This window comes from Nelusetta ayraudi, unplaced genomic scaffold, assembly GCF_046127955.1.
Source record: "Nelusetta ayraudi isolate G7.1 ecotype Tasmania unplaced genomic scaffold, CSIRO-AGI_Nayr_v1 ptg000026l, whole genome shotgun sequence".
Lineage (NCBI taxonomy): Eukaryota > Metazoa > Chordata > Actinopteri > Tetraodontiformes > Monacanthidae > Nelusetta > Nelusetta ayraudi.
The window spans coordinates 3,230,423-3,242,500 of record NW_027466076.1 but is presented as its reverse complement, the minus strand read 5'-3'; the positions used below and the strand labels follow the sequence as shown (position 1 = coordinate 3,242,500).

At 51.5% G+C, this 12,078-nt stretch overlaps 1 protein-coding gene across 4 annotated transcripts in view; it reads left to right on the top strand.

The window, feature by feature from the left end:
- The window catches only part of cntfr (ciliary neurotrophic factor receptor), an 84,928-nt gene that overhangs the window by 36,721 nt on the left and 36,129 nt on the right, over window positions 1-12,078 (top strand). For all 4 annotated transcript variants that reach the window (XM_076029074.1, XM_076029073.1, XM_076029071.1 and 1 more), the window contains one exon: window positions 6,047-6,280. In XM_076029074.1, the coding sequence (XP_075885189.1) occupies window positions 6,047-6,280 (234 nt within the window). The remainder of the gene's footprint in view (window positions 1-6,046; window positions 6,281-12,078) is intronic.

Below are 12,078 nucleotides of genomic sequence, written 5' to 3'. Positions count from 1 at the left end.
AGTTTGAGCTACGGAGGGGAGCAAAGCTGTGTGTGAATGTTTTTTTTTTTTCTCTTTCCTTTTTTTTTTCTTTGCTCAGTTAGCACGGTGGCTAACTCACGGCTAGCTGGCTGGTTCTCTGTCACCCGGACACGTCGGAGCAACTCGGCGCTAGCGTGCTAGCAGCGTTAGCAGCGTCAGCAGCGCAGGTGTTTGCCCCGGATCTGTTGGAAGTTTGTCAGTGGTTTTGCTCGAACTGCAGGAAGAAAACGCTTCACTTCCTGTTACGTCTCTTCTTCCTTCTTCTTCCCCTCTTCTTCCTTCCACTGTTCATACTCTTCTCTTTCTCCTCCTCTTCCTCCATCTCTTCTTTCTCTTATTCCGCTTCCTCCTCCTCTTCCTTCTCCTCCTTTTCTTCTTCCTCCGTCTCCTCCTTGTTTTCCTCTTCTTCTTCCTCCTCCTCCTCCTCCTTTTCATCTTCCTCTTCTTCCGCTCCCTCGTCCTCTTCCTCCTCCACCTCCTCTTGCTCTTCCCCCACCTCTTCCTCTTCCTCCTTCTCGAGAAGGTCAGCAGGCTTTTAATCCTGGACTTGTCGACGCCCCTCACACCCGTCCGTCTGCGAAACGATTGGTCGTCTCTGGTTTCACCCACATTTTAACGCTTCCATAACTCTCGCCAGCGGTGAGAATCCATTCACAGATTCTTCAGGGTGAGTCTGTTGCCGTTCCGTTTGAGTCACTGCAGTCCCGATAACGGCCATCTGGTGTTCACACGTCCTCACGGCGCCCCCTGCTGCTGCCACGGTGGAATCGCACCCGTCTGCGCCGCTTCAGAACGTCGCAGCAAAAGGGTGCTCATTCTTTCCGGATTTTGTTCGTTGAGCTGAGTGAACTTGTCGGAAAGACTCGCTCGGAGAAGAGTCAAAAGAGCCGAAAGAATCGAAAGCCTCCGCTGCGGAAACTCCCACGACTTCTTCTTTTATTTTTTATTTACTGTTTTCATCCAGGCTTTTCTTCTTCTTTTTTCTTCCTCCTCTAATATACATTTGCCCGCTTTTTCATTTATTAGATGTTATTAAAAGTGTAGAGTGACACACACACGCAGACTTTATGAAAGTGGAATCCGGGAGGTCTTAAAGGGCCGGCGCCGGGCTTTATTAAAAAATGTTTCATATTGCTTCTTGAACTTTATTTATTTATCTCATCTTTTGGCTGGCTGTGACTCCTGTCCAGGCCGGGCTGCCGACTGGACCGGGCTCTGTCTGGTCGGGTACAGACTGGACTGGGCTCTGTCTATTTCCTGGTTGGTCGCTGCTGTCTACCGGCGCAGGTTTGATCCGCAATTGGATTAAAGGGCTTTTTCGGGGGATTTGTTGAGCTGGTCAATGGGGGTCGGGGGGGAGCATTGTCTGAGGTCAACAGTGGGGGGTGTGGCTTGCTTGCTTCCGCCCCCTTCACGTGGAAACAGTTATACAAGCTTGTCGTGAAGGGAAAACTGTGTTGTTTGGCAGCAATTTTGTGTCATGCGTTGTGATTGGCCGTTTAACTGACACCTGAGGCCCCCTGGTGGACAAGTCGAGAGCATCTGTGGAGTTCCAAACAGCTAATTTGTGCCAGCACAATCGAATAGTTTCTCCTCTAGGGGGCAGAGCTGAGTGGAGTGGCAGAATATCCCATCAAAGACGCTCTGATTGGACAACTCTTTTTTTTTTCTTTTTTTTTTGCGGTGAAAGTTGAATATGTTTTTTCACCCGGGAGGGCAAAATGTTTCAGAACCACTGGAGTCGGTGGAGAGAAAGTGTGAGCTGTGGGAGAGCACAGCAAGCACACACACACACACACACACACACACACACACACACACACACAGAGGGAGAGCAGGGTGCGAAAAGGCTGCGGAAGTCTACCAGCTTTCCTGTTCCGACACTGGATCAGTGGAACATGTACACACTTGCTGTACCCAGGTCAACGAGCGTGTGTGTGCGTGGCAGAGAGAGAGAGAGAGAGAGAGAGAGTCTGTTTTGAATGAAGAGCCGAGCTACTGGAATGTCAACAAGACGAGGAGACCAGTTCTTTTCTGTTGCACACACACACACACACACACACACACAGATTTAAACAAACACCGTGACAGACACACGGTCACATAGAAACAGACACTGTGTGTGTATGTGTGTGCAGTTCAATACACACAAACTCATAATGCAGCGTGGTGCTGATATGAGCCATGTAGAACGAAGAGCTTGTGTGTGTGTGTGTGTGTGAGTGTGAGTGTGTGTGTATTTATCATCTGTAATCAGTTTTCACAGCATTTTTTCCTCTCTTGCATGTGAACACATGAAGAAGACGGAACACACACTTCTTTCTCTCTCTGCCTCTCACTCACTCACTCACTCAAACGCACACACACACACACTTAACACACACTCAACACACACTCAACACACACTCATCCATAACATGTGTTTTGACGTCCCTCTAAGCACCGACAAAGCCTCTTAATTTCCCCTGATTTCACTGTTGAACAAAGTCCCGACCTCCTTGTGTGTGTGTGTGTGTGTGTGTGTGTGTGTGTGTGTGTGTGTGTGTGTGTGTTAGAGAGAGAGAGAGAAGGAGAGAGATAAGGAGAAGACAAATGAAGGTTAATTTCAGGCTCCATCCTGCAGCTGAGGAGCAGCAGAAGGAGATGGGGAGGAGGGGGAGGGGGGCACAGTGGCAGGAAGTCGATGGTCTGCTGCTGCTGCTCGCCGCCTGCTATCGAACGACTGATGGCGGCTCCCAAACACACAGGCTCTATATTTAGAGCAGACGGAGGTGGAGAAGATCTCCACGCACCTCCAGTCTGAACTTCAGTGGGCCCGCAAGACCGGCGCCAAAACTGCTAAATGGCCCTTTAAACCCTCCGTCTGTGCGTGTGTGTGTGTGTGTGTGTTAGACCATCACACACTTTTTTTTTTTTTTTTGGTTCTCACGTCTTTTTTTTCTTATTTATAACAATTTCCTGGTTTATTTTTTAGCAAACACACACCCACGCGCACACGCGCACACGCACAGTGATTGGGAGCCAAATGAAACATTGCTGTGTGTCGTCCAGACGGAACTGAGTGCGTGCTTGCCGTGTTTCTGCACGGATTAAGGCTGTGTGTGTGTGTGTGTGTGTGTGTGTGTGTGTGTGTGTGTGTGTGTGTGTGTGTGTGGTCGTGGGTTGTGGGTGGGGGGGTCACAGCTGCAGCTCAACACACTCCCTCTCGCTCCCTCGCTCAGATTTTGAATCCAATGGCAGCAAAAAGAAAATTTTCCTTTTTGTGTCGTCAATGATTTTTTGCGTTTATTAACTAGCAGGCTTTTACTTTGAAAGGACACGCGCACACACATGCACACACATGCACACACACACAAAGGAGTGTGTTTTGTTTACGTTTGTGTGGATAACCTCGCCCGTAGCCCTAACCTAGCGAACAAGCTAACTAGCGAGTTAGCCAGTCAGCTAATGAGCTAATAGCTCATTAGCTATAGCAGCTAATAGCTGCAGTCTCCCCAGCATTTAGAGCCTCTAGATCTTTTCAAGGTGGATCCTCTGATTGGGTCATTCAGAGACTGTTGGCGGGTGGGTAGCGGGGGGTGGGGAGGTTGAAGGGGAGGGGACCATCCAGTTCGGGCCCGCCCCCTCCCTGTCTGCCTCCCCCTCCCGCTTGGCAGGCGGAGTCGTTAAAATTTATCCTTTGTTTGATTAAAATCGCCGCCCTAACGACTTGGATCCTCCTCGTGGTTCCGATCCATATTTTTCCCTGAAGCCGTAAAAAAGTGACAGCGAGTCTGAGTGGGCGGAGATGAATCCAGAGAGGGCGGAGCCAAGAACGCCGGCAGGCCGGCCGATCTCGGCGTCCTCCTCCCGGGCTGACCGGAGCTGTCAGGACCTGCGGTTTACGGCCGGAGTTTTAGTTTTATCTCTTCACAGCTGAAGGTCTCCGCTTGTTTGCTCAGCAGCGGCGCCGCCATCTTTTATTTTTTTCTGCTGATGTCACCGAATCACTGCGTCATTAATTAACCCCCCCCGCCCCCCTCTTCCTCCTCGCCTCCTCTCCTCTCCTCTCCTCCTCCGCTTCCTCTTCCTCCCTCCTCCTCCTCCACCTCTTCCTCCTCCTCCTCGTCTACCTCCTTTTCCTCCTCTTCCTCTTCCACCTCCCTGTCTGTACCCTCCTCCTCTTCCTTGTCTTCCTCCTCCTCCTCCTCATCTACCGCCTTTTCCTCCTCTTCCTCTTCCACCTCTCTGTCTTTACCCTCCTCCTCTTCCTCGTCTTCCTCCTCCTCCTCATCTACCGCCTTTTCCTCCTCTTCCTCTTCCACCTCTCTGTCTTTACCCTCCTCCTCTTCCTCGTCTTCCTCCTCCTCCTCGTCTACCTCCTTTTCCTCCTCCTCCTCCTCCCTCTCTTTATCCTCCTCCACCTCTTCCTCCTCTTCCTCTTCCACCTGATTTTCCTCCTCTTCCTCCTCTTCCTCTTGCTTTTCCCCCGTTCTCTTCTTCTCTGTCTGAGGAGAGTCGAGTCCAGCAGGATGTTCATATGTTCATCTGCGGTGATGAAACAGTGACGTCAGGTGACCAGACCGTCTCAGGTCATGTGACAGCTAGCAAGCTAACTAGCAGCTGCAGCAGCAGCACGTTTCAGACTTCGTCGTTGCTGCCGTTTGTTCGTTTGTTTGTTTTCTGTATTTTGATACGCTGTCGCCATCGTGATCGATCAGCCAATCATTGTCCAGCGATCAATCGATCGAGCGATTAATGATTAATAATCAAACTACAAGCTCCGACGTTTTTGTGTTGTGATTGAACGGTGATGATGTCGCTAAGCACCCCCCCCGATCCATCGAGGTGATCAGGGGGGAAATATAGCTCGATCATCGGAACACACAAACACACACACGCACAGTGTCAGAAACACGCAAACACAACACTGGATATGTGCTGCGAGAGGGCAGGAAACAGGAAGTTGATTTATTAGAGCGTCAGGGCCCTGGCTCGCTCGCTCGCTCTCTCGCACACTCTCTCTCTTTGACTCACACACACACACACACACACACACACACGCACACTCGCAGCGTTGCACAGCTGCAGCTGGCTCACATGGAGGCAGAGTGGATGTTAATCTGTGTGGGAACCAGAGAGCCGAGGATGAAGTGATAACTTCATTCCAAGATGTTTGCACAGGAAGTGTGTGTGTGTGTGTGTGTGTGTGTGTGTGTGTGTGTGTGTGTGTGTGTGTGTGTGTGTCTGCAGCATCTGTATCAGTTTAATGTGCGCACGACCGTGAACGTGCCAGCAGCGGCTCGCTGGGGTGAGGAAGATGGTGATGATGATGAAGATGATGATGATGGTGAAGATGGTGGTGATGATGATGATGATGATGAAGATGATGATGGTGAAGATGGTGGCGATGATGATGATGGTGAAGATGAAGATGATGATGGTGAAGATGATGAAGATGATGGTGATGATGATGGTGAAGATGGTGGTGATGATGATGAAGATGGTGGTGATGATGATGATGATGATGATGTCATACAGTCCCATCTATGGTGACTTTATGACAGGATTTATTTATAAAGCCAGAACAGTCAAGAGTCCTGTTTCTTCTCCACCACTTCCTGTCTGCCTCGTCTGCTTGTCACTTCATGACTCCGCCCACTTTTGCTCCTGCTCTCCTCTTCCGGTTGCCTTCAGTCTTACCTTCACTTCCTTTCTTCTCTCACCTCACTTCCTGTCTCGTCTCTTCTCCCGTCCCGCCGTTTTATCTTATTTATTTCCTGATATGCAAATCAGTGACGCTGCCTCCAGGCCCCGCCCCTTCTCGTGGCAGCCGCTCGATGCTCTTGTTTGCTCTTGTTAATCGGTCGGTGCAGCAGTGGTGACGGGACCCCGGGGACTGGTAGAACAGAGCCGGGGGTCGTTGACCCCACTGACCTGGTGACCCCACTCCTCCATACCCCCACCCCCCACCACCACTACCATCCCTCTCTACCTCCCTTCACTTCCACGTTTCTGACCACCTGCCCTTCCCTCTCCCTCCCAGTGGCCAGGAACCAGTACGGGCAGGTGGGCGGCGACGTCACCATGCAGTGCGGCTCCCTGGACGGCGACGCCTCGGCGTCCTGGAAGGTGAACGGGACGGACGTGAAGGCGGCCCACCGGCTGCGGGGGCCGCGGCTGCTGCTGCCGCAGGTGGACCTGGGCCACAGCGGCCTCTACAGCTGCTTCCAGGACCCGCACGGAGAGCGCCGCGACACCATCTACCTGCACGTGGGCAGTGAGTAGCGCCCCCTGTCTGTCTGTCTGTCTGTCTGTCTGGAGGGTGGGGGGTTAGGGTGGGTGGTTAGGTGGGGCGGGGGGCTCCAACTTCCCGTGGTCGGGAGCAGCAGGTGGCGCTGCAGCCTCCTGGGTGCAGTTTTTCCAGGGTTGCAAAGCGGCAGTGGAGAGCTCCAGGTGGGGGCGCCACTGAGCATGAAAAACCCCAGCAGAGGGCGATGTCACTGGTACTGGTGGTAATGGTGGTGCTGGTGGAACTGGTGGAACTGGTGGTACTGGTAATACTGCTACTACTGGTGGTACTGGTGGTAATGGTGGTACTGGTGGTACTGTTGATACTGGTGGAACTGGTGGAACTGGTAGCACTGGTGGTACTGGTAATACTGCTACTACTGGTGGTCCTGGTGACCCGTGTGGTACTGGTGGTACTGGTAATACTGCTACTACTGGTGGTCCTGGTGACCCGTGTGGTACTGGTGGTACTGGTAATACTGCTACTACTGGTGGTACTGGTGGTAATGGTGGTAATGGTGGTACTGGTGGTACTGTTGATACTGGTGGAACTGGTGGTACTGTTAGCATTGCTGGTACTGGTGCTCCTGGTGGTATTGGTGGTACTGGTGGTACTGATAGTATTTGTAGTATTAGTAGTACTGGCGATGCTGGTAGCACTTGTGGTACTGGTGATGCTGCTGGTACCAGCAGTGATGGTAGTTCTGGTGAGGGAGGTTAGCGTTCCAGCTGCAGGTCGACAGGCTTCACTCGTCATGATTAGCACGGTGGCGGCGGCGGCAGTTTAATTTCGATGCAGCGCTCATTGCCGCCAGCGGGGGCCTCGTTAGGTGGCACCCAGACAGAGAGTCACCAGGAGGGCGGCGGCGGCGAGCCATCTGTCCCTCCGCCGGTTCACCGTCACTGCCGGCTGATTCCCCTCCGTCTCCGCCACCAGCCGCCAGTTAGCGGTGCCATCTGTTGGCCTGCCAGACAGGAAGTGTTGTGCAAGCGTGCGTGCGTGCGTGCGTGCGTGCGTGCGTGCGTGCATGCGTGCGTGTGTGTTTGCTCCGCCTTCACACTCATTTCACGGAGCCTTTTTCTAAATCTCAGCTGCGTGTTTGTGTGTGTTGCATTGTTTTTTGTGGTGTTTTTTTTTCTAACCTGATGCTGGGGGATTGCGGCCCTCTCCCTCTCTCTCTCTCTCTCTCTCTCTCTCTCTCCCTCTCTCGCCGCCCGCAGCTGCAAAGTGTTTACGTTCCGACTGTCGGCTCAGATTTGCTGCACTTTTAAAACTGAGAACCAGAGAAATATTCAAAAAGCACCAAAACACCCCCAGTCTGTGTGCGTGTGTTCATGCGTGCGTGCGTGTCCGAGACGTGGCATGCAGCCTCTCATTTAGCCTCATCACACGTTCACCTGGGATTAAAAAAAAAAAAGCAAAAACCAGAAATATCCGGAAGGTTCGGCTGAGGATGAAGCTGCGCTACGCAAATACTGACAGCATCTCCATTCTGGCTGCGTTTCCAAGTCTGCGAGCTGCATCTGCCGTTTCTCTCTCTCTCTCTCTCTCTCTCTCGCTCGCTCTCTCGCTCTCTCTCTCTCTCTCTCACACTCACACACACACGCAGGCTGAGCTAACGGGGGAGTGGTGACTCGTCTTGTTAGATGGATGTAGATCTCTGAGCCTCAGGCAACCAAGACACACACACGCACGCACGCACACACACACACACACACACACACACACACACTCACACACACACACACATGCACACACACCAATCGGTTTCCATTTCCTGTCCCTGGGCATCCTGCTTTTATGTGCATCCCCATGCACACACACAGACACACACACTCGGGGGAGCGCTGCTAATGGAATTGTCTCGTCTCTCGGCAGACAGGTTGCGGAGGGGGCGGAGCCTCCTCTGAGACTTCCTGTTTAAACCAGGAAGTGTTTGGTCTCGGCTCTCGGAGGGGTGGGGGAGGGCGGTTAATTTGGTGCGTGTGTGTGTTTGTGTGAAGCTGCGTCGGTCTCGGGGGTTCCGTCCGACTTTTTATTTCTTCTTCTTCTTCTTCTTTGTCTTCTTCTTCGTCTTCTTCTTCGTCTTCTTCTTCGTCTTCTTCTTCTTCCTGCCGCCATACGTGTACAGGAAGTAATGTCCACTCGTGAAAACCTGTAACTTGACGGACGTATCCGGTGGTGGGCTAGCATGCTAACACGTAGGGATGAGGAGGATTTTCTCGAAGCAGCAGGAACGTTGCCCTCTGCTGGCGGTGGTGCTGTCTGATCCCTGCTGCGCTTGGTTTCAACCTCGCCGGTATTTTTAGGGAGCCGTCCGAGGCTGCTGGGAGTTTAGGCTGCGGCGACGCTTCTCCTCAGAGGGAGGACAAACCCGCAGAGCACCAAAGGCATGCTGGGTAAAAAAAAACCAATGGAGAAGGACAGGAAGTTTAGTAGCAGGGAGAGAAATGTTTCAGCGACATCGAGGAAAAAAAGCAGAGACTGAAGAGAGAGAGTGGAATCGGCACACACACGTACACACACGCACACACACACACACACGCACACACACACACACACACACTGGCTGCAGTGGGAGGATGAAAGGATGCTACACAAACGAGGCTCCCGTGTCGAATGAAAAGTTTCTCCTTGTGAAAAAAAAACACTGAGATGTTGGTCTTGGCTTGATCTGTGTGTGTGTGTGTGTGTGTGTGTGTGTGTGTGTGTGTGTGTGTGTGTGTGTGTGTGTGTGTGTGTGCGCGCGCGCGTGCGTGCGTGCGTGCGTGCGTGCGTGTGTGTGTACGTGCACACTCTATCTCTCAAAGTAGCCTCTCTGCACCGCCTTCACCCTTCTGTAGCGCCGCCGCAAGATTCAAACTCTTTTTATTTATTTTCCGCTCGCTACAGCGGCAGCTCCAGCCGGCCACGCTTGATGTAGGAATGTAGCTAACAACTATTTCTGTTCGACTAATCTGTTTAGTTCGGTCTACTTTACATTAGTCGCTTAGACTTTGAGTCCCAGTGATTGTCACATCCATGAGGATGCCAAATTGCTCCTCTGCATTTGGCCCATTTGACTCCATGAGGGGAGCGGTCGGTTCGCAGCGGTGCCGAGCCCGGGAATGCTGAGCAGGTAATGGGGACCATTTTTTTAAATAAAAAAATGGTGTGTCCCCCCCTACCCCCTGCTGGCTGACGATGGCAACGACAACGGCTGATGTCATCCTTTCAGCCCAGCTTCGGAGAGCAGGATCTTCCTTTCTCCGTCCCTGCACCCCCTCCTCTTCGGCGGTCCTGCTGGTTGCGCTATCTCCGCTAAGCTCATTAAGAAATAATTAGCCTAATTCACTCTAGCCGGAGGCGGAGCCTCCAAATGGCTGCTGTTAGTTTATTTATTTATTTATTTATTTATTTATTGTCTTTTTCAAAACCTGCGGACGCTTAGCGGAGGCGAGATAGTCGGCGGCATGAAAAGACTTTTGGGAATTAAAGGCAGCCGTTATTGAGAACATTTGCTATGAAGACTCCGTCGCCGCGGCACGGCTAATTATAATAACATTATTGTAAATAGCAAAACAACGCTGCCGAAGGAATAATAAGGCAGCGGCTTATCGACTTGACACCCAGAAACACCTGCTGGGGGGCAGATAATGAAGCCGTGGCTCTCCGACACTCTGTTGTCATAATTAAAGAGACGCAGAACATCAGCGGCGCCCCCTGGCTGCCAGGCTGGAGGCGGCGGAAACGCAGCTTTCTCTTGAGGTTCCGCAGGATTGAGTTTTCATTTTTCGTTCTTTTCCTCGAGAGACGGAAAGCTCCGTCAGCTAGATGCTAGTTCACGGGTGTCAAACTCTGGCCCGCAGGCCAAATTTGGTCCGTAGTGTCGTTATATTTGGCCCGCGAGGCCGATACAAAAACTGCTAGAGCTGGCCTGCTGGTATTATACAGCACATGTGGCACTGATAATACAAATCCCAGAATGCTCTGCTCAATCAGGACAGGACCTTTATTGAAGGACATCATTCTGGCGTCATTGGTTTATTGTTATTTCATCTTTAAATGATTTACCAGCCCGTTTAAAAAAGGCTACTGTTTGCAGTATATTTGATCATTGAACAGACCGGTGGTGGACCAGCAGGTGGCGCTAGACAGTTTTAATGGAATACAAAGAGTTTCAGTCAGGACTCAAGTCGCTGCTACTTGTCCACGTCTGCTGTCCGTCTATCATCCATCCCTCCATCCATCCATCCCTCCATCTATCCATCCATCCGTCCATCCCTCCATCCATCTCTCCATCTATCTCTCCATCTATCCATCCCTCCATCCCTCCATCCATCTCTGCTGATAACCATCCTGCCACCATGAATAATGTACACTTACCGTAATGGCCAGGAGAGGTTCAGAGGACACGCACACACACACATGCATGCACACACACACGCACACACACACACACACACACACACACGCACACGCACACGCATGCAGTTGGCACAAATGCACAACATGCTTCAAGACGCACTTTCTCAAGGACGTATGGAAAGCAGACGCAGAAAAACACACACACACACACACAGAAACTCGCACTCACACACACACAGACACACACACAGCTGGAGGTAAATCCCTCATTCCTTAATGATGGGCATCAGAGAGAAGCAGCGGCGTGAATTATTAAAGCGTACAGCAATTAGACACATAACACTCCCAAAGAGACCCACACTTAGCGCAACACACACACACACACTATGCATGATGCATGAGCTAATGTGTGCAAACGCGCCCAGGTTTCAGGGCTATCATGGCTAAATCACGGCGGCTACGACCGTCTGTGACTGAACAAAGCTAGCTGGAAATTTTAGGTTTTGTGCGTTTTTTGTGTGTTTTGTTTGTTGACAAATTTATTTTAGATCTGTTCGATTTCTTGTAATTTTATGTACCACTGCATTTTGATTTGACGCAAGAACAAGGAAGGTTACGTCCAGCTACTTTTTCCGCTTTTCGTTTACTCGCAACGTGTCGTGTTGGCTAGGTAGCTAAGCTAAGTTAAACTAAGCTAGCCAGCTTATCACCACCCTCTTTGGTTTTCCCTTTTATTTTGCAGCTGCTGTATCAAAAGGCTGCCCATCTGCAGTGTAGAAAGTTGTAAAGATAAAAAATAAAAATTGCCTGAGAAGGCGTGTCCAAACTTTTGACTGGTAGTGTAGCCGCTGAGAAGACGCTGTAGCGCCGCCACCGCCACCGCCACCGCCACCATCTATCCATCCATCTCAGGGCTAAATTACAGAGCGTCGCCGCCGCCGGGGCGGCTGCTGCTGCTCCGCGTCCTTGCCGCCGCTGTGTGACCTCCAGGTTAATGACAGCGGCCGCAGCTAACAGCCTGTTAGACGCAGGAATTAGACGGAGCCCATTACGTCCCGATTCGATCTCGTCTCCCGTCTTAACTTGTTTTCCAGCTCGGGACACGATCAGCCTGCGGGGTGTGGGGGTGTGGGGGTGTGTGTGTGGTGGGGGGGTGACGGAGGAGCAGCAGATGAATTATTCATCGGACAACATTTTCAAACATCCTGCGATTTCCTATCGAGCATAAGAAGGCTGGACCGTCGGTCGGTCGCTGTGTCGCAGGTCGGAAGGTGGAACCTGTTAGCGGTTAGCTCAGGCGTGGGCAAACTACGGCCCCGGGGGCCATATGCGGCCAGTTGAGCTTTTTAATCAGGTCCGCCGAACTTGAAGAAAGGATGTTAATAGTCAGTAAGTCATAAAATAGCCGTATTTCATCCATTTTTTTTTTCCAGTGTTTT